Genomic DNA, 23400 nt, shown 5'->3' with positions numbered 1-23400 from the left:
GTACTCAATTATCATCAAATATTAAAATAAAACTTTTTGTGTGAGACTGCATCGGCAGCGGTGCACGTGAGCAAATGATACAAACTCATGTGCGTCATGAACACCGCAATAATCATGCAATTTATATTTCACTAAATAAATTGGTGTGGTCACAAGAATGTTATTGAGGAACGTGTTTTAGTTTTGGGAACGAACCCAGATTATAGTTTTGAACCGTTGCTTTGACTTCTGAATTTTCAGTTTCGTTTCACACTCAGGGTTCTCTTTTTCCACGTTCAAACAAACTTCCCATTTTCATATTTTCGGCGAACTTCACCGAGTGGCGAGCGCATGTGGCAACCCGAGAGAGAGAGCGGCGCGCGCCGCAGCTGAACACGTGCGCGCTCTAACCCTCGGCACGTGCGCTCTTCCCCAAAACAAGAAGACCCGCGCAGTGCTGCTGCTGTTGAGGCTTCTGCTGCTGCTGCAGCTGCTGCTGCTGTTGCTGCTACTGCTGCTGCGTGAACATCGCGGTTGCCCCGTGGCGAGCCTGCCTCGGGCAGGCCGCACCACGTGCCGGGAGGTGCGGGCGAGCCCTCTTTACTCAAAGCTGATGAGTTACACTCCTCGGTCACCGAAGATAATTCGTCCTTAATATCAGGGGGTGCGTTATGCTTGTCTAGGTTACGAATGTCAAAAAAAAAACGTAATTACAACCAGGCTTTCTACAAGATGTTCTCTCTACGTTTCACTGCTTTTGTAATGATTCGCGGCGCAGTTGGGTTTGGCTTGGGTTAAATGTTATGGTAGCGTGATCGGATTAGAGGGGCATGACAAGGTACCAGCTTCAATGAAACCCAGGCCACCCCCGCCTCGCTCCACGCTCCTACAAATCGAGAGAAACGCGCCCACACACACGTGTCTGACGCCACACACACACGTCTCATCCTGCACACACACACACGTCTCACCCTGCACACACACACACGTCTCACCCTGCACACACACACACGTCTCATCCCACACACACATACACACACACGTCTCATCCCACACACACACACACGTCTCATCCCACACACACACACACACGTCTCATCCCACACACACACACACACGTCTCATCCCACACACACACACACGTATCATCCCACACACACACGTCTCACCCTGCACAGACACGTCTCATCCCACACACACACACGTATCATCCCACACACACACACACGTCTCACCCTGCACACACACGTCTCATCCCACACACACACACACACGTATCATCCCACACACACACATACACGTCTCATCCCACACACACGTCTCATCCCACACACACACACACACGTCTCATCCCACACACACACACACACGTCTCATCCCACACACACACACACGTCTCATCCCACACACACACACACGTCTCATCCCACACACACACACGTCTCATCCCACACACACACACACACGTCTCATCCCACACACACACACACGTCTCACCCCACACACACACACACGTCTCATCCCACACACACACACACGTCTCATCCCACACACACATACACGTCTCACCCCACACACACACACACGTCTCATCCCACACACACACACACGTCTCATCCCACACACACACACACGTCTCATCCCCCACACACATACACGTCTCATCCCACACACACACACACGTCTCATCCCACACACACACACACGTCTCACCCCACACACACACGTCTCATCCCACACACACACACGTCTCATCCCACACACACACACGTCTCATCCCACACACACACACGTCTCATCCCACACACACACACACGTCTCATCCCACACACACACACACGTCTCATCCCACACACACACACACGTCTCATCCCACACACACACGTCTCATCCCACACACACACACGTCTCATCCCACACACACACACGTCTCATCCCACACACACACACACGTCTCATCCCACACACACATACACGTCTCACCCCAAACACACACACACGTCTCATCCCACACACACACACACGTCTCATCCCACACACACACACACGTCTCATCCCCCACACACATACACGTCTCATCCCACACACACACACACACACGTCTCATCCCACACACACACACACGTCTCACCCCACACACACACGTCTCATCCCACACACACACACGTCTCATCCCACACACACACGTCTCATCCCACACACACACACACGTCTCATCCCACACACACACACACGTCTCATCCCACACACACACACACGTCTCATCCCACACACACACACGTCTCATCCCACACACACACACGTCTCATCCCACACACACACACACACACGTCTCATCCCACACACACATACACGTCTCACCCCACACACACACACACGTCTCATCCCACACACACACACGTCTCATCCCACACACACACGTCTCATCCCACACACACACACACGTCTCATCCCACACACACACACGTCTCATCCCACACACACACACACGTCTCATCCCACACACACACACACACGTCTCATCCCACACACACACACGTCTCATCCCACACACACACACACGTCTCATCCCACACACACACACACACGTCTCATCCCACACACACACACGTCTCATCCCACACACACACACGTCTCATCCCACACACACACACCCGTCTCACCCCGCACACACCATCCACTCTGGCAGTATTTGTGGCTTCCAGCTTCTAAAACTCGGCAGTAAATTTCTCATTAAATGTAATCACTACTGACTTTGGTGAATTTACACAACCAGTTAGCGTGCGCAAAGCGATTTGCGTTTTTAAAGTATTTGGAGGGTGTAGTGGGGGCACAGCGGTTAGCGCAAGTACCGGGTGACATGAGTTCAATTCCAGGCCATGGCTAGAATGCGTCGAGAGTGATATCCATTCCGTTTCTGGGTGCCCCATTTCACCAGCGTGCACTGTCAGGCGTCGCGGCGCGTGGCTTAACGACCCCAGAGACGAATCGGGTGTGCGGAGACTCTCATCCAGCAGTGGGTTTGACATTCAAGCATCTGCACACAGCCATATCTGGAGGGAGCGTGACGAGAGCCGATCGCCAGAGAGAGAGAGAGACCACAAGTGGGTGGCCAGTACAGAAGAGAGCTTTCAGTTGCTGGAGGGATGCGTTTCCACTCTGTTCACTCGTGAGTGCATTTACGATGTCGCAGTGACAATTATTTTGCGTAACGAGTTAAGGCGGGAGGCTGCATTCAGCCAGCGTCTCTTTCGGAAAGGAGATCTGGGGAAAAATACACGGCATGAAAACGTAACAGCAATAAATCGTAAACAAAAACAAAGGACACTAGTTCTGCCCCTTGCAAATGAAAAACAAATCTAAAACTGGGCAAGAAAACTGGCACCAAAAATCTTATGCAAAATGCGCGTGCAATTTTCCCGTGGCTGAATGTGAATACACAAGTGGCAACTGTGATGTCAAAGTGAGGTGATTGCATTACAGCACGCCCGGCTGGGATTATTAAACGCGAGTAGGAAACGGAGCTTTGCTCGAGAAAAGCAAAACACACGGCAGCATCCGTGGGGCTAAACCTGAGCTCACAATCACCAATTGCTTTGTGACGCTTCACTGGCGGTGGTGCACTAGAGCAGACATAACAAACAGAACAACACGACATTGGTCAAGAACACTGCCTTGACAGAACAGTTCCTTAAATAAGGAAAAATATGCAATACGTGACATTTCAGACAGTGTACGAGTGAAGTGATCGGATTACAAATGTCTGCACTTGTGAGCGTGTTATCAGTGAAACTTTATGGGAGGAACGCGTTGAGGGTGCCTCCACCTATGCCCAGGTGACATTTACCTGTTCCTTGTTTCTGGAGGATTGTGGGTAGCAGGAACCTTCTTAGCTGAAACGCGACAAGGTGTTTGAAAGAAAAACAAAAAACTGAATTTGCTTAGTTTTACTTTCCCTAATGTCATCTGTTTACCAAGCAGGACTCCATGCTGCGTCTCTGCGAAGAAATGTGTCACTGCACAGCAAATCTATTATAGAAAATGTTTGCAATCGATTACTCGGGATACACCAGGGAACGATTTAAACATCCAAACATCTGGTTTAAATAATGAGGCACCTGGGTCACTCCCTCTGTTAGATTGGTTTATATAATTTGTTTTAATAAAGTGGCTGATGGGGGAATGTTTCCGAAATGAATGTAAATAATATCCATCCCTTGGAGTTCCCTGCCAAAAGAGCAAGTTTTCTGGCTCAGCGCTCCCGCCGCACTCTCCACTCTCGTGCTCTCCTGCTCATTTCGCCAGACGGACTCCCCTTAGTTCGGTGTCTGCCAGCGGCACATCCTTCCTCTTGTGCCCCTCGGCCTTTTCGTGGCCCAACGGTGGCACTTTCGCCGCTCGTTGCAGAGTTTCACGGCTGTAGCCCCACAGGCCGCCCTGGTTAATACCGCGCGGGGCCTCCCTGGTTAATACTGCGCAGGGCGCCCTCGTTATTAAAACGCAAGCGTATTGACCGTAAAGTACTACGCGGCGTCTGCTGCCCGGTAGATGCAAAATATTGTTTCGTTTGACTTTCCCAAACGTCGTTCGAAAAGGCGAAGCCGTTGTGAGGATCGTTTGACTTTTACTTCACAATGCAGATCGGTGCGGGAAGGTGAACGGGGGTGCAGGACCGGTTCGGCTATCGCTTGCCACTGCTGTTAGCCGTGGCCAGGAATTGAATTTGGGCGGCAGGGTTCCAGGTACGGAGAGTCAACCACTGCGGCACCGCTCAGCCACAGGAATCTCTACATGTTTAATTCCATATTGTAAACGAGACGCTTTAAAGGTTGTTGAAGTAAAGTGCAATTCTGTAATATACTTTTTTTATGGCTGAGGAGGCGGTTGCTGCTGTTGCATTATGAACAATTCTATTCAGAGTCAAACTGATCATGGTCAACATGAGCACCATCACTCTCCAAACTGTCGGGCACCCTGCTAAACATCGGAGTCGTGAGGCCAGGAAACTGAGTGGCAAGCGACATTCATGGTCTCAAGCGGAGCACAATGTCTCGACCGAGGTAGGCACGTGACCAGTAGCCACAGCACTAACGATAGGTGTACTACTGGGTGTACTACTGGATGTGGTATACTGGATGTGGTGTGCTGGATGTGGTGTGCTGTATGTGGTGTGCTGTATGTGTAAACATTTTTTCTTGCCGCCAACCCAGACATTGCTGGCTTGAAATGAATCCCTGGTCTCCACCATGAAAGTGCTGCACTCTTTGATATGCGTTCGGTCATGTGACTTGGCCGTGCAATGTAAATAACACAGAGGGATCATTTGTTAGGCAGATGATTATAAACACGAGTTGACGAAGCAAATCGGCCACTCTATAAACCATCCATTCATCGTCATTCGTGAACATTTAACCAAGAGTTGATTTGACTAAATGTATCTGATGGTAATTTAGATGGTGTTGTTTTACATTGAATGTAAAAATAATTTTCCATTTCATAGGTTGTGTTTCTGTTTGCCTCGAGCAAGATGACGCCGCGCACGAGTTTCTCGTTACGCGGCCGTGGGCGTACAGGGTGCTCGCCACGGGCCGGTTTCGCGGCCGATAAATATTCCCACATCCTCTCGGCAATTTTCTTCTGGGAATTACCAAAGCGCTCCATCTGCGATAAAGTGGACATGAAACTCCCCGTCAACCCGTTCACGAAGGCGGCCATTACGTGTCAGGGCCAGAGAGCTCCAGTTCCAAATCTTCGAATTATTCACGACGAAATAGCAAACCGTGGCCAGCCCTGTGTGAGCGTGCCCCTTTGAAGAGTCGCCCCTGCAAGAAGGATGACAATGGTTTCCAGCAGGTTATCACCTTGTTAAGTAAATGACGTCGAATTGAATGAAACCGAGACGAGAAAAGCTTTGAAACGAGTCAGCAGTTTGTATTCTGTGGAGGCGGGGTGTGTTGGGGGTGTGTTGGGGGTGTCAGCCTCGCCTGCCGCTGACGTGCAGCTACTGTGCAGCCCGCTGCTCGAAGTCGCCTTGCTCAAATCGCGAGAACCGACTGCACGGCTGCATCGCGGCACCCACGTGGCTCTCGCGCTCCGGCGAATGTGAGCAGCATTGCCCGAGTCAAATTATGGCAAAGCTGATGAAATTGAGCAGGATGCCGGCCTGCATGCATTTAGAGCCCAGAGCCAAACATGTGGAAAGAGGTGAACTTTAAAGACATCACTGCGTGCCCTAAAACATGTTTGTTTTATTATTTACATATCAGTTTCGTGTAATAAATTCCAAGCAAAATAAGCGATTTAAGGCGGGGGTCTCTAACTGCGTTTTTTTATTTACAGAAACTCTTTAGCTCCTTGCAGTATTCAGTTACTTATTTGTATGCTCCGTGTGCAGATGTTTCGCTTCTCGGAGATCGTGTGAGTGATATTTCGACATCAGCTCGTGGGAGCTGCCTGCTTCGGCTGTGGGGGGGGGGGTCCTTGATGATGGGGGTCGTCTTCCGTCCAGGCCCAGGGCTCGTCGTGGCCAGCGATGCACGCGGCTTGAAGCTGCTCGTAAAGTTGATAGTTGTGAGCAGCCATTCGAACGAGAACCTCCAAGTGAGATGGCAGAAGGGACAGGGACACGGGGATAGAGGTGCGGTGAGTTGAGAGGAGTTGAGGATGATGCAGAGGAGTCGTGACATGATGGCGATGTAGATCGGAAACAAATATAGAGACAGGAGAGCTAAAGGAGACACGGGCAATATAGGGATGAGATCAATTAATGGGCTTGTGAGGTTTTTTTTACTTATTAGGTTTTGAAATAAAGCTGTTGTTTGGTGCATCCATACTGTATCCACCACCCCATAGTCAATTATGTATTCCTTTGACAAAGGGTCAACCAGATATGAGTTGACTCCTATTACACACCCCATATATGGTGGAATACGTCATATCAGTGGTGGCATCGTGCACGCTACGGGGAGATCCTCTTATCCGCATGTATGCGTGGAAATCACTTCTGTTATCCGCGTAGCTATCCGTAGATGAACGCGGATGCACGGATAATTCGATTTATACAGATCCAATTGGGGACATCTATTTGGGGTATTAAGCGGAATGATTAAGTGTGCACGCGCCAGACGCTTCGTTGCATCACGTGACAGTGGAGGATGACGATGGCTTTGGAAGGCCTTCTTCATTCAGCAGTGGACAGATCATGGCCGATGATCACATTGTTGTGAATTATTTTGTACCAATATACTCATTGTGTCAATAAGTACAATGCTGTATATGGGTGTGTGTGGGGGGTCACGGTAACGTAGCTTTTGGGGAACGACTTCGCACAGCTCTCAACAACTATCAAGGGAGAGAGAGACAAGTCTAAGTATAAACACGCAGACCGTGCGCATCTTCTCGAGCCTGCGAGCTCGCCGTGGAGGTTTAGAAGCTCGGTGTTCGATGGAGCTCTACACGTCCAAATCGATGCAGATCCAGACGGGCGGACGGGCAGGCGGAATGGTGCGCGCGTATCGGAGGAGCGCTTTTCCAGGGTATCGAATGCTCTCAAAAATATTTCAACTCTCATCCGCCAAGGACGTTCTGGTTATCCCTTCATTAATTATTAACGCTAAGTGCACGAGTGGCCTCAGCTTGAGCAGCATCGGAGGTTTAGAACAAAGAGTCTGTGCAAATGCCCGTGGGCAATCGTGTCCGTACGAAGCAACGCGCTAATACAATTTGTCGTACTGTACTGTGGGAGTGCAATGTGAACATGTTGCAATCGTCGTTAGCTGCTGATGTGAATCACAGCATCTTATTCAGCAGGTGAGCAGCGTTGGTAATTGGTAACTGATTTTGGGAATAGACTTCTAGTAACGTCATACAAAGTTACACATTTTTTGCCGATAAAATAAGGCAATTGATGTAAAATATTTTAAATTTCATGCCCATGTGTTTATATGTATTTGTGCGAAACGTAATTTTGGTAGCCTGCAATAAGCAGGTGACGAGCAGCTGCAGAGGTCTACTGGATGTGGTTGGCCGGGATTGGAAAATATTTTCTGGGTCACCGACCCAGAGCGATCTGACGAAAGTGAACCCCGAGTACGCGTGTCTGTGCGTGAAAATGTGTGCTGGAATTTGTATTCGGAATCGCGTTTTGTCTTCGCGCTCGTGTGCCCGAGAAGACTTTGTGTGCATGGTGGATGAGGCACGTGGTCACGTGGCCCACACTATGATGTCAGAATCTTTATTTATCCACCCACCGATTCAACAAATGACGGCAATGAAGGGTCAAGGTTATCAGGTAGATTGCGTATCATTGCTTTCTAATTAAACAAACGTGCCACACGTTACCCGGTATGGAGTGTCCTTCCTAAAGGCAGTTTCCATCTGTAAAGGATTTTGCGGAGGGGTCAGATATTCCCAATGATGGCATCTCCCAAAATGCACCAGTGTGTGTGCATGACTCGAGCCCATGACAAGCCAAGACTTCTCACGCACACGCTATTTACAGCACGTGGATTGGACATGCGTGAAGATCAACTGTCTTTACATTGCCTCAAGCGCAAGTCCCCTGCACTGCTGAGACTTTGAAAAATATCCCCTTGCGCATGAAAACTATACATGGAAATAAACAAGGGAGATGGATATCTTCTGCTTTTTAGAATTTGTGTTGGACACATCTTCTGGTGCTCTCCAGTAGCCAAAGTGAACCAGTTCACGCTCCTAAGTCAGTTCCCTTGCTTCTCGTGAACTTCTGTTGCAATGTCTCCATTCTACAGTACCAGTGTTACACAACCTTCAAGTTCAAGCTCATTGTGAACAATACAAAAAATAAAATTAATACGCACACAACAGAACGCCCCCTTCGTATATCTGCCCCTCCACATAACACACAAACGTGTTATTTTACACAAACATCACTCTGGGAGTGCACAATTTCAGGAGCACTGTTTCAGTGCCTCATGGGCACTCAGGCTCACTCCCACCGATGTTGATGAATTGCCAGGTTTATAGGTAAGGACTCTGATCATTATTGGTCTGAGTTTAACACAAACCTATGTAATACGCGCACAAAATAATAATGCGCATCATGGATTTCTGTTGCATTGTCACCCGATCGCCAGATCTTTGATTTATCATTCGCTAAATATAATAAAGAATAGGTTCACGTGACCGCCTCATTACTTCCAGCCAGCCTTTCTAAGAAGTTGTACCAGCTTCACAAAGCGTGTTCCTTGAGACAGCCGATCCTCGGTAACTGTGCCAGCCCATCTTATCGTGCCATAAACACTGAATCGATACAATCTCCTTGCTCAAGCAATCGTTATTCCTTCAACTCCATTGGCAGCCCTGAGCCAGTGGTATGTCTCACCGCTGCTAAGTCTGCCAAACTCTTAATTGAGTTGCGTTATTGTCTTATGTAAGGGTGACGCTGTGGTATCACATGTGCCTCGCAGCAAGTAGCGCCTGGGTTTGATTCACGAGGCGGGCGCCTCCCTGCGTGGTGTTGGTACGTTCTGCCCCTGCCACTGAATGGGGTTCCTCCCATAGCTACGGCGACTCAGTGGGGATTACAGCAGCAGCGACATTGCCCCCGACAGACAACCCTTGGCAGGACCCTCCTGAAAAAGAGTCTCGTGACTTTCTTATGTAAAACAACACTCATCGTTATCATAATGTAATTAGTAGGCGTATAGAGTTATTACTATTATTATTCCCTACGTATGTCTCCACGTGTTTTTTTTGTTTCGAGGGTTGCCCTTGTACAGCCCCTTGAGATGTCCTACGCAGCAATTAAGACGCTGCGCTCTTCAACATTGCTACAATGATCCGTTCCACGTTTGTTCGCCAATCAATCACAGGCGACTTCGCTCAGAGGCGTGTGCACATCTTGTTGACCATGGAGAGACGACGAGCCGAGTTGAACCCCAGCTGTTCCCTCTCCCTGCGACACAAACGGGGCCCTCTCGGCCCCATCGACAAACAGCCCCGACATTCTAGACACGGCGCTGTGTGTAGAGTGCACGCAAACATGGCTTTGCTAAATTGACGATCGTTTTCTGTCACGCGCAAAACATGAAACTTGAACTAAATATACTGCCCATCCTTTCTCAAATGTCAAATCTGTTAAAGACCAAAATGGCAGTTTCAATAGCACGTGGCATCGTTAACGATACTCGTCACCATGAAGGTAATGGGAAAAAACAATTTCATAAAATGCCCTCCTCCCCTCTATGCCTCGATGCAGCATCAGGCTGGAGTGGACCTCATTGGGCAGCTGACTCGCACAGCAGAGAGACCCGTCACTGGGGGACGGAGCTGCGCCTGTCTCACGGTCGCTACTTCAGTGACCCCATTCTTCTTCTTGGTTCTTTCGGTAAAGTCACGTAGAAGGGAAGTAATAAAATAAAAATAAAACATAATAAAATTATTATGTTTTATTTTTATTATTTTATTACTTCCCTTCTACGTGACTTTACCGAAAGAACCAAGAAGATGAATCCCTGCAGTCACGAAAGCTTTAAATCGAAATTGACCCCATTCTGCTCTATTTCGCATTTATAGAGCGCCCTGCCCACTAGATAAGAACTATCGTCAACAACACGGCGTGGCCCCGAGGGTATCAGCCCTTCTCTCGAGCACAGACGAAAGGGCCGCACTGCCCCGCACGTGGCCTATTTTGTATATTTCCACTTCGAGGGCCACGGGTGTTGTTGCTGGCGAACGTCTTGAGATGTTGTTTCCATCAGTCATGTGACCGTGGCTCAAGCGCACCCACGTGTCGCCTCCCTATTCAAGAACGGAACACTTATAAACAAACAGCAGCAAACTCACATTTCATAAACGTCAACGTTTGAATGCCAATGCCCAGAATTTCCTGCCGTTGTTGTAGTTTCCCAGACTGCCTGATTGCAAACGGGCGCCAGTAAACAAGGTGTTCCACTTGCTGATCGCGGTACGCTGATGGGGCTGAACCGTCTCATTGTGCTCGGTTCATTTCCAGCGGGGTCACAGGGCGTGGTCATCCGGAGGAGGGATCTGCAACTGAACTTCTTTTGTTTCTTGTTCACAGTTACTGCGATGTACTCAGGCTCAGAGTTCGATTTAGTGTTCAAGTATGTATATATATACGCTTGCTTTGAGCCAGGATCCGTGACCAACACAGACCGGAGGAGCCCTTCCCTAGAAACACCTTGGCAGTTCACGAGTGTCGATTCCGGAAAACCCGACTCTGAATGTCGAAACCGGTCCACAGTTTGCTTGTGTTGAACCAAAATTGCCGAAATCGTGCACTCGCAACACTTCCGCGTGGCCGGTGGGATGTGTCACAAAAACACTCCGTTAAATATTGTTCATGTGGAGGCACGGCGGTGGCAGGTCTATTGCCCGTCTCTGTATCTTGTGTAGTATTTTATAAATACAAACGTAACAATTGCCCGAGTGAGCGTTACGTCTCAAAAGCGCGTCAACCCTGTTGGGGATTCCGCTCGTGCTAGCATACCGCGGCAGCGTAAGGGCGAGACACCCTGAGTCGTAGCGGGTGGGCGACTTCTTGTGGGCATTATGCACAGAGATGAAGCACCAGCTGGTGCTCGCCACGAGGGCTGTGTCTCGCAGCTCAGTGTCGTGAGGTCGACGTGCGCCACCGCGATCGGTTTCGCTCCGGCGTTGGCGCGTGGGCCGCAGCAAAGGAACGCGAGCGGAGTGCCGACGTGGGCACGGTTGGGCCCGAGCGGTGGTCCTGTTTTTGGTGTGTTCGCTGTCTTATAACAAAATAAAATAAAACAGAGAATACATAACGACGTGACCCTGCCCCTGAGCTGAGAGCCCACGGGAGCGCGCTGCGTGAACTCTGTGCGGTGGGGCTCGCAGTGCCGTCTCTCTCGAGTCCAACTTTTTTTTTAAAACCTCTCCACCTCCAAACTTCCCACATTTGATTATTTACACTGAATTCGAGTTACAGCGATTTTATATATATATGTGTGTGTGTATATATGTGTGTGCATATATGTGTGCGCGTATATATGTGTATATATATAATGTAACACACTATTATAATCAGCGCTGTGTCGTATGCTATTTAATGTATTATTTTTTCTTTCTACGTGACTTTTCCGAAAGAACCAGAGTAATTCCTGCAGTCACGAAAGCTTCAAATTAAGTTTAAACCACCTCTACGGGGAGGTTTTAAGTGTGTTTCTCTCTCTCTGTGTGTCTCTGTGTTGTCTCTCTCTTATAATTTAGCAATCTTTGGAAGAACGTAATCAACCAGGCTATGCGTTAATTGTGTGTTGACCGACTCTCTGTGTTGCATTGCATTTCCAAATTTTACTAAGTTTGTTTGATTAAGTGTGTTTTCTCTCTCTCTGTCTCGGTGTGTCCTTGTGTTGTCGCTCTAGTATTTCCTGCAGTCACGAAAGCTCCAAATCTCTCATTGACATGCTAATTTCTCTACCCCCCCCCTCTCTCTCTACCCCCTCTCTATTTAAGGCCTCGACACAGAGGCGTTTTTTTTCCTTGTGTGCCTATGTGTGTGTCTCTCTCTGTGTGTCTCTGTTATCTCTCTCTGCTTGTGTGTCTGTCTATGTGTCTCCGTGTCTGTGTTTTGTCTCTCTCTCAAATTTAGCAATCTTTGGAAGAACGTAATCAACCAGGTAGGGTGTTGATTGTTATGTTAGCCGACTCTCTGTGTTGTATAGCATTATAGTTCTAAGTTTACTAGGTTTCTCTTTTATTTGTACCTGATGATGATTGCTTGTGTTGCAATCGAAACGTCGTATGCTATTATTTAATTGATAATTTTCTCTTTCTGCGTGACTTTACCGAAAGAAGCAAAGAGTTTTCTATGGTGTTTTATAGATATCTCATCACGATACATGTGCTTTGGGGACACAGTGGTCTTCAGTGTTGCCAGCATCGTTCAATACAGCACTGCGCATTGATTGCGATGTCAATCACTGTAACGTCAAGGAACAAAGTACACCGTCTCACTCTCCCACGTGTGGTTTGGGGTACTAAGGCACGATGACCGACGTTTCGGTCCACGTGAAGTTTCCAGCACGTGGAGCGAAACGTCCGACAACGTGCCAAGCAACTTGCGGTTACACCTGAAAGCACAATGGGGAAATCATTCACAGCAGCAGCAGTAGCGCTGCTGGTGGTGGTGCTGGTGGTGTTGCTGCTGTTGTTGTTGTTGTTGCTGCTGTTGCTGCTGCCTGTTGCTGCCCAATGGTGTTGCCACGGAAGTGCTTCAAGACATTCTGCGGTGCTGCTCTTGCCAGCAATGTTTGTCATTGGCTTGTTTTGTATCATGCCAGGGTATCGTCTGTATTGAGCACTCCTGCGAATAGTATCACGAGTCCAGCTCCAAGCAGCAAAGGCATCGGTGCTGCTGTTCTTGCACTGTATTATATTGGCATGCGCCTGCAATTCAGCCCTTTGAAAGCACAGATTTAATCTGAATGGATTCCCATTATGATAGACTACGTGGTGGCCATTCGATTGTAGTACAGCAAGTAGGTCACTCACGTGCCTCTGCACATGTTGAGGGTTTTCTTGAATGTGTGGGGTTTCTCCCGGATACTGCGAATACCTGTGAGGTGCAAATGGCTGATGAAGGGATTGGTCCAACATCTCAGCGTTTCCCCTGTAACATCTTCTTCTTATCACCGAGTGCAGCTCTCCTGGCTCAGCAAAGACTGCTAGCGATAGGAGTTTCAAGATTTTAAGAGACCCACAGGACAGAGTCTCGTTTAGCAAGAGTGACCTGGGGCATGAGTCTGCCAGTCGGGTTGGCGATGATTGCTGCTGTGCACAGTGCAATCCCAGTTGAGTAATTTGCGTCGTAACGTCCGAATGTTTGCACATTTGGACCCTGACGCCGGCACGCAATGACCTGCTCTTGCGAACGATGTCAGGGGACCTTTAACTTCCACTGCGAAGCTGTGGGCGCGTAGTATTATTGTACCGCGGTCATTACAGCGACAGCAATAACCAGGGCGGCCGCTGGCCTCTAAACCTCTAACCTCTGCATTGACGCGCCACAGCCGAGCTGCGTCACCGCCCACATTGCAGTGGCTCACACAACACAGGGGAGGGACTCGCGTGGAAAAGGTCGCCGGTTTGACCTCCCGGCGCGTCGGCTGACACAGTGGTGCAAGTTTCACAAATCCACCGGGCAGGATACACGGGCACAGCACAGCGAGTCGATGGGCAGGTCGCGTGCGGTGGGGTGAAGTGTGGGTACTCTCGCCACTTCCAAGACATTTCGCCAGCGTGGAAGAGTAGGCCAAAAACACCCTTTTATAGACTCTCTCTCGTGCTGCCGCGCGGAGGCCCTCCCGCCAGCGGCGGTGCGAGCGAGCGACTGGAGGCCTGCACCTTCAGCTCGTTGCTTGTTTGGTCGTGCTGCGTAATCATCGCCAGCGGGCATCGGCAGCTCTGGTAAAGGTGAACGCCGGGCACGTCACAGGTTGTGCCCAGCACGTCACAGGTGTGGCCCAGCACGAGCACGTCCCACTTCCTGCAAGTCTCCGCGCGCATAAAAGATTTAAAGTCAAGTGCCCGTAGGGCCGCCGCCGCCGCGGGGTTTGCACTCTCGCGGGTGAAGACCTTGTAAATGATTGATGGGACTAAGCAGCGCAGCCTTCTGGCGCACGGCATCTGGAGAGCTCGCTGATAGACGGAAAACTAATACTATCAGCATCCTGCCCGGCAACAGACGGCTCTAAGTGGCTCTCTGACTGTAACCAGACCGCCGCGCGCTCTGGACGTGCATTATTTAATTACCTTATGCAAGGTTTGCTGATTTGAAACCCGACTGGCCCATCCGGGTAGAGGCAACTTCCTCTCCCGTCAAACTCCGGGGGTCTCCAACTTGCCGAGTGATTTTCCAAAGTGCCAATTTCCCCGTGGGTTCTTTTGTGCCGAGTTTCAGTCACGTGACTCCACCGTTGATTATTTTCACGCAATATGCAAGTGTTTTTTTTTTAATACAAAAATTACGTTTGTATTCCTGGTGCCACGCCACTAGTGAGTGATGGGGATGCTCCATCCGCTGTTGGCTTCAGCACCTCCTCAGAACCCCACCGCTCCTACTGCAACAAGGAGACGAATCACTATTCCGACGGCTCTTATCTGCAAGAGAACATTTTTGGATGAATGTGCAGCATCCAAACGCCACTGCACCTCAAGTCCACGTCACTTACAGATCTCCCAGACCGATGGGTTTTTTTCAATGCTCCTCAGCGCCCCGTGGCACGCCCGCCGCATTTTTAACGAGTTGGCAACCCTAGGTCTGCCTTGAAAGTTATTGACGGGTTGTTTTGTCTTTGGTTGCTGTTGCTGCTGTGTTCACGCACCACGGATCTTTTTTGTAAAATAGTGGGGCAATTGGCTACCTTTGAACATCCATGTAACAAATACATTCAACACTCTAAATGAAGTGTGTTTCTTTTTCTCCATTTGCTCTTCAACACAGCCTAGGCACGCCACCTTGTCCACCAATCCTAGACATACTTCTCAGTCAGCCTGGATCTCTCAAAACTCTGTAAAGCATACACTGCAATGCAGTTCAAGACTTTGCCGGTACGAGAGCACGGCACAAATCAGTTTCTGCCACAGATCGTGTCAATTCCCGAACCGACTGCGTCAAACCTGCACAGGTGGGGCGACCTTAGTGCAGCTCCGTTGACGCTCAAGAATTAGTTTAACGAAAATAAGCACGACATTTCAGACATTACTAGAGTGCCGGTGATATCGTTGTAGGATTCGTAATCAATAAATAAGTCTGAAGGCCCATGGTGGATATCCCAGCCATGACATTCGAAGTGTTTATTTTCAGTGCTGTACCTCCCTTTAAGATTCGGAATGTATACGCAAGGATGACACATGTTTAAATTTGGTTTCATGTAGATTTAAACATGAAGCATATCTTCCGGGAAGAGAATGGCTTAAGATCTTCTTCATATATCCTTACTAAGACTGTTTGGCCCCATTTCATGCCGGACTACAGGCCTCTCACACGAAGTCACTTCACACTTGGTACGTTTCAGCTTAATGTGAGATTTCCGCATTTGCGTTGCACACGGAGCTCTTGTCACATCCACACCTCTTACTGTCGTAAGAGGTTCAGGTGGAGGTGGTTGGGGAAAGGGGGGGGGTTGGATCGTCATCATCTGGGCCTCTTCCCAAGCGTCTCTAAGGCCCTGCCAACAATCATCTCATCTGGAGCTGCATTCCAGGCAGCGCTTGGCTTTGCGAAACAGCGGAGATGTTTCCTTCTCCGGCGCTAACACAAGCAACATGTGTGTGCGCACAGCACGCCTGCTGCGAAGCCTCCTCCTCCTCCGCCGTCGCCCGTTCGTTCGTTCGTTCTCGAGGCCTCGCTGCGGCGAAGTGGGAACACGAATGACAGCCAAAGTGTCAAGTCGCCGCCCTTTGAAGAAGAACTCACGCGATATCCGTGAGTCTTGACGAGTTAAACAAACACTCTGCCGGGGGTTGAGGCTTGAGTCACCGATATATAAATGCGTCGCAGATCTCGGCTACAGCACCGATAGCTCGCAACTTTCGCTCCATTCACGTTCATAGTGTGGATTTTATACCTTTCGTCGCGATAGCGATCATCAAATATGAACATTATTCTCAGCCGACCACCTCGAGTTACCGCTGCGTGCATTGCTAATCAGAATGATAGTGGAATAGATTTGATATCCGCAGCATTCTGATCGCGCACGGCTATCACGAAGGTGTCGCTTCGCAGAAGGATACAATCTGCCGGTAGGGAGTGATGTTTCCATGGTGATGTCACAAAAACAAATGCATTTCCATTCCCGATAGTGGCTTCAACGTTGTTCTCTGTCTCTTTGAGCTGCCACTGATCTTCAAAAGGGGCTTCTGGTTGGTACAGCTTGACACGAGAAGACAACATCCACGGTGTTGCTGACACTCCCGCAAGGCGTAGTCATTCAAATGCGAGTGGTCATGCGGAGGGAGTTATTTTCCTCGTGAAACTTAACAGTGTTATGCTGATATATAAGCGTGCTGCAGAATTACTCATATCTGTGGAAACCTCCATAACGAGAAAAATTTTCAAGCGTCGAAGTTTGTGTTAAGTAGCAGAGAAACTGTCCCAGTTTCCGCAGCTATTTGCTGATCTGTCCAGGAGGAGCTTGCCAATCTCATTCTGGCATCAGCCTCAGTACGAATCAACACATTAATCAAGCCCATGTTTTGCTAAGAGTGTGATATGTGACATATCCTAAAGAACAGAATATTTTTCCAGTTAATCATTTTGTTTTATAACACAATACAATGTTTACCTCCACAAGACGAGGTTCGGGCTCTCGTACCTCGCGGATGGCCATTCCCAGACGTTTTGTCTGGGAATTAGTGGCCCGTGGCCAACTTTGCACAAAAACGAGCGTGCAGATTCCCACGTGGCCAATCACTGGCGGCCGGTGCGGCCACCAGCACGGCCGATGGAGCGGCCTTGGCCAGGGCGATGGGTGGCCATGCCGACGGCAGCTCGCACAACCCCAGCAGACCCCCCCCCCCCCGCTTGGCCACGCCGTTACATGTCTAGAAGCTCCGAGGCGGCAGGGGCTTCGCCCAGCGGAGAGCGATGGCCAAGTGCGGGAAGGCGGCTCGCTCAGACACGGCCACCCTCACGGCCAACCCTGCTTACCCTGGCCCCTGCTCCCACCCCCCCGTGCCCCCCAAAAGGTCCCGCTGCTGCTGCTACCGCCACCCGCGTCTGCTGTGGAGGAGGCCCTGCCTGTGGATATTTTACACGCCGTGTCTACACGCACCCGAGTAGGTGACAGCGATACATTGTCGAACTCATGAGACCTTCTGTGCGTTGCCGACCGGTATCACGTCACGGTATCGCCATCGTCTGCTTCATCGAGCGGAAGTCGCAAGCTCGGTGTGGTTCGGTCTCAGGGAATGCGAGCAGCTTGGGAGGCCGCTGACGAAGCGAGGCTGGCAGGAAACTCTCAGAGTCGTCAGCTGCTGCCAGAGTTTGTTTGGCCAGAACCGTCGGCCTTCAATTCACATCCCGGCAGCTCGCAGCGCGTGCTGTGCAACACGGCCGCTCGCAGCCCGATCGCCGTCCAACTAAAACACGCTTCGCTTACACAATCATTCTTATCAGAGCAATGCAAAATATAAACAATACTTTTCCTCCGTACTCAGAAAATGCGATTACGTTAGCATCGTCCATAGTGTTTGTCTCAGCTCCAGAACGGAATTGTAATCAAGCAGAGGCCGACAGCGGCGGCGGGGGGGGTCGCAATTCCTGGAGTTGGGAGACGCTGATCCGTGCCACCTGTGCTGTAGCTGGAGCGTTGACACCGACTTCGCCGCACTCACAACCGCCCGGCTCATCAGAGTCGCTCGCCAAACCGCACAGATCTGCTGGTGACGTCACCGAAGTAACTCAAACTCCTTTTGATCCGCAAGAAAAAAAAAGGTGGCATGAAGAACGATTTCCTGGAACCAAATTTCAAGCTCGGAGCGCTTGAGAAAGTGCCCGCGCGTCGACGCGTCACCGAACCCGCAGCCCGAGCAGCGGCAGCTGCACAGGTCGCCGTCGGCTTCGCTGGCGGCACGGGGAATTTGGGGGAGTTTGGGGGGGGGGTGCATGGGGAGTGGGAATGCTTTAGGAACAGCTTGTACCTGCGCACAACCATTTGCAGAATTGCATTAGTGCCTTCCTAATATTCATCCAATTCACTTAGCGTTCAAGCGGAGTACATTTCACGTTACAATTCGTCATTACATTACTTCAGGTTTTGTTACTGTGCTGCAAAATGCCGTTGTGGGCCAGTATGCAGACGTGGCTTTGGCCGTGCGTGAGAGAGGGAGAGGACGAAAGGATCGCAACGAGTAAGCGGTGGACGCCTGCACGCTGGACACAAACTCTCCGCTGATTGTGGACGCAGGAGAGGAAGAGTGCCGATCAGTCCGCGATTATTGACATGCGACTTCAAGCCGAGGCCCTTTTGCGGCGCCAGGATAGAATGGATGAATGAACAATGATTCCTTCTCTTGGCAATCGCAGAGCGAGCATTCTCAGAGGACCAGCCAACCAACAATGCAACCCATACACACGGCCGGAGCTGCCAATGCTTCAGAGCACACACACACACAAGGGGGCCCCATATTTAAAATATTTTTTTTCCCACGGCCCATGACTAGAATGTCAAATTCCCAGTTTTGCGACCCCTCTAAAAATACACAATATATGATTATATTGAAACAATATAAAACACCGCAAGTACAAAACATCAGTTACGATGTATTCGTTGTTGGATGATCCTCAACAAGCTATCACCTCCTCGCATGGCCTCGATATACGACCACGCAGCGAGCTTCTGCACACCATCCACACGGCGGAATGCTCAGGAACCGTTGCCACCTTTGGCTGCCTCTAGTCGCACCTCCGATTAGCACGGTTGGCTACGTACGGTGCGAAAGAAGTTCAACGCAGGTACACAGCCTCGCCCACCACCCATCATCTCCCCCAGTCCGAGCCCACTCACCTTGACGGCCAATCAGCAGCCCCTAACTCGCACGTGTTCCCCGACCCACGTGTTCCTCTTTACCCGCTCTCGGCGTAATTTAAAACATCTGCACGTATATAAAATACAACGTAAACGACCGAGTCGGGGGGTTATTACAAGCACAGGTCAAAAATACATCACCATTATCATTAGCGCCGCCACCTTGATGACCGAATCATGCCCGGGCGAGTAAACCTCGGCACACATCTGTGCGTTTGTGGGCCGTGTCCAAAACCCGTGCGTGGCAGAATTCGATATCTGTGGATTGATGCGATGGGCTTGGTGATCCCAACGCACTGCCCATGTGGGTGCACTGCGATCGGAATTATACGCAGTCAGTATATTTCATGGGACCTCCTTTGCCAGTACCAAAATATGAGTATTGGTTTTCCCCTTTTTTCTGGCAACACGCCTTTTGGCGTCCCCTGGTCATACACTGTTTGAGACGAGGCTCGAAAGAAAGCTGTCGCTGGTGTGGACCAATCAGCTTCAAAGACAATGCATATATTATCAAAATATGTTTTTTGTTTGCATTCTGACCACAAGTATTGTGGTTAATGCAGACATGATTCCTTGTAAAAGGTTTCAGTTTGGTGTTTTAACATCTAACACAACTGTTTTGTTGCCAGAAAAAAGGGGAAACCTATTCTCAGTAAGTATATTGTACGTGCAAAGTGTGTGGAGTGGGGGGGGGGGCGTGAGGAACGTCTTCGTTGTAAGGATGCTGCGATGTTATTTGAAAGAGAAGTGGGCACGCGTGCCGGTGTCGCGGTCCAAATTCGAAAATGACCCGCAAATGATGCAACTTGGGCAAAGCCGCCAAGCGAACGTGGCACGCTCTCCCGCGGAACGAGCGCGGACTCCGCTCGTCTGTTTGATGGAGCACTTCACCAGAGCCCTTTCACACTGGGAGCAAGGCGCAAATAGACACCCACACGCACACACAATCCACATTGGAGTTACATTCGTCGTTTCCTGCTTTTGGTCAATCACGTATAAGTGTAAATTGTGCTTCAAGATGCAACTACGGTTGTTTTAAAGATTGTGTATGAATGACAAGTGAATGATGATGGTTGGGTAGCTGTAATCTTTGCCACGTGTCCTAGGTGGTGCCTTAAGTGGTGTCGATGATGAGGATCCAATGGACCATTACTGTGACCAAAGACGCGGAGCTTTGATCTACCAAATTCAGCGCAGATTCCACAGTCTTGCAATGGATATTTTGCACTTTTATCAACGTCTGGGCTGAGACCATCAAACTCGCTCCACATCGGGCTCTGGTTACACCTTGGATTGTAGCCCAGGGATTAAACCCAGATCTACGCTGTGCAAAATCGGTGGCCTCACATGGGCATCAGCATCCACTGGTCTCAGATCACCAGACCACTTCACGAAATAACTCAGTGTGGGAATCCTTCCTTAAATGGTTTTGGCAAAAATGTGAAACAATTGACCAAGGTTTCAGGTTTGTTTTATTTGAAGTGTTATTTATTCCATTAATCGTTTGAAAAATCTACAGGATGAGCCTAAATGTACACTGGTATGTCCTTAATATTTACAACGCAAACATTTCATATGATATTAATAATTTAAACTTGCAACGCACGCATAATTAACTCGCTCTGAAGAGAGAATACAACTCTGAGGTGCGAATAACGACTCGCTATTGGAATGAAGCTCCATCTCCCAACAGAGCACATAGACAGTGACCATAGTTACTCTGTGGAGAGAGGCAGACTGACCTTCACCTGTTATGAGGGAAGACTGTACTTTATAAAGTAGAACTCTGTCAATAACAAGGGTTCACGTTATGATCCAGTTTGAGCTACACTAAGGATCGTCATCATACATCTGGATTTGAACGTTTTATTTTCTGGACTTCTACCCATGTCAGTAGCAGATCTAGCCGAGTCCAGGGTTATCATGAACCCAGGCCCTTCCCTCCATTTGGAGAATGTATTCCACTTTTAGTGCCACCTGTCTGGGTTTGATCCAGACAGACCTGGAATTAGGCGTTTGTCTTTGGGTGGCAGAAATTTACTTGTGCCGAGATCTGGTACCCGTATGACTGTGTCGAAATTTATTGCAGTCGACTGCAACGTTTTCATAACAGACATAGGCCGCCTGAGACATAATACATCTGGGTTTGGGCTGCGTGAAAGATGACGACCCTAATTCCACACCGACCCGCATTGAGAAATGGACATAAGTGGGTGAGAGTCTACGATGCTCACTGGACAGGGCTGAATAAAAGAGGAATTTTCGCTTCTAACGTTTGGGATTCTTCTAAACGCCTCTAAAGGCTTCGGCAGAGTGCTAAGCTGTTCATCGTGTGGTGCGATGGCTCGGCACGCAGCCGTGTATGCACACACACGTAAACATGTATGTGTGTCTGGCTGAATGAGACACGATTGGACAGCTCTGTGCTTGGACGGGGATTGAACCATTGTGACCTGCCACCCGACTCTAAAAGCAAGTGGCAGGGCACAATGGTTATACAATCGGGTGGCATTCTTCCAAAGTGAATGTGGGCATCACCCCATTCCTCCTGGCAAATTGGCAGTACAATGTCTGTTCAAAACAGGTGATTGGATCAGACGGGCTTTTATGGAAATGTAATGCCGGCAGAACGTTCCACAAGGGTGGAAGCGGTTCTTTTAAGCTCTCGGGTGTCAGGTATTCTTGCAAGAGACGCTATTCCTTGAACGGACTCCGACCTGAGTCGTCAAAGGGTCTCGATGACTGCGGAAGACAGCAGCACATCTCTTGCACGTACTTTTTGTGTGAATTCAGTGGAGTGACAGCGTTGTTCACAGCAACGTTCTGCGGGTTGGTGGAGGAGGCAGGGTTGGATGCGCAGTGACTGGCATCGATTAGTCCCAGTCGAGGTTGACACGAAGAGTGAACGCTATCTGAACTGGTCCTGGCTACCATCACCACCGCGCCCACACTCTCCATGATTTGTCATCCATCCCCCGCACCTTCGACACCTCCGATTAGAGCAGTTGGCTACATACGTACATACGTTTAAATAGTACAATACCTCTGTTCGCATAGTACAGTTTTCGTCGGTTTTTGAAAGTAGCAGTTTTCTGGAGTTCTCGTTTACCTATTGAGCCGCCCTGTTTCTATGTTGCAGCTACGCTCATGGCTCTTTCTTTTGTGTTCCAGGCCTAGCATCTGCTGGGGGCAGCACCGCCATGGCACGCAGCGCTCTGCTGGGGCTGCTGCTGCTGCTGCTCACTGCTCACCGTGCCGCTGGTGAGGCCTCCCCTTGACAAACAGCGACGTCGGCATGGCCCCGCCGGCCAGAGCCTTCACAGTTCAGCAGCCACTCACGGCCGGCGAGTTTTCGGAACACGTTAGAGTACCATTATTCCAGTCAGAGCCAAGATTGCATCAGTCGGCGTGCACGCGCCGATGTTAGCGGTGTTATTTAATTGCATTTTTAAAGGGATAAAAAAAAGAGTAATGCTGGAACACGTGTCGTGTCTGCAAACTCAGAAACGGACACCTCACTGCCCCTAGCAAGGGGCACAACGGCAGTCCGTCAAAATGCCACGTGGTGACCTCCCATCTGCATGCCAGTGACAGCTCCATGGACAACTGAGGCAGCCCAAGGGGGGAGACACACAACTACAACATGGCACACACGAGACTTCTCGAATGTCCTTTGCTGCACACCACGTGATGCCTGCAGCCTTAAACAAACATTATGCATCGTGGAAGCAAATCCAAGTTTTATCCAGGATCAATCATGCTTACCATGAGATTTACATTTTTATGCAGCAATGCAGAGTCTTATCCAACTGGATTGTGATATGAACATGCTGTGATATGTAATATAATCGCGCAAAGTTTTGAC

The 23400-nt window shown here is 49.5% G+C and overlaps 1 protein-coding gene across 2 annotated transcripts in view; it reads left to right on the top strand.

The window, feature by feature from the left end:
* The window catches only part of LOC144941183 (interleukin-6 receptor subunit beta-like), a 91263-nt gene that overhangs the window by 28982 nt on the left and 38881 nt on the right, over positions 1 to 23400 (top strand). For both annotated transcript variants that reach the window (XM_078867749.1, XM_078867748.1), the window contains exon 3: positions 22707 to 22796. In XM_078867749.1, coding sequence (XP_078723875.1) covers positions 22736 to 22796 — 61 coding nt within the window. In that variant the 5' untranslated portion in view covers positions 22707 to 22735. The remainder of the gene's footprint in view (positions 1 to 22706; positions 22797 to 23400) is intronic.

Source organism: Lampetra fluviatilis, chromosome 24 (genome assembly GCF_964198595.1).
Source record: "Lampetra fluviatilis chromosome 24, kcLamFluv1.1, whole genome shotgun sequence".
NCBI lineage: Eukaryota > Metazoa > Chordata > Hyperoartia > Petromyzontiformes > Petromyzontidae > Lampetra > Lampetra fluviatilis.
Note: the sequence above shows the minus strand (reverse complement) of the source record. Positions and strands in the feature narration are given on the sequence as shown.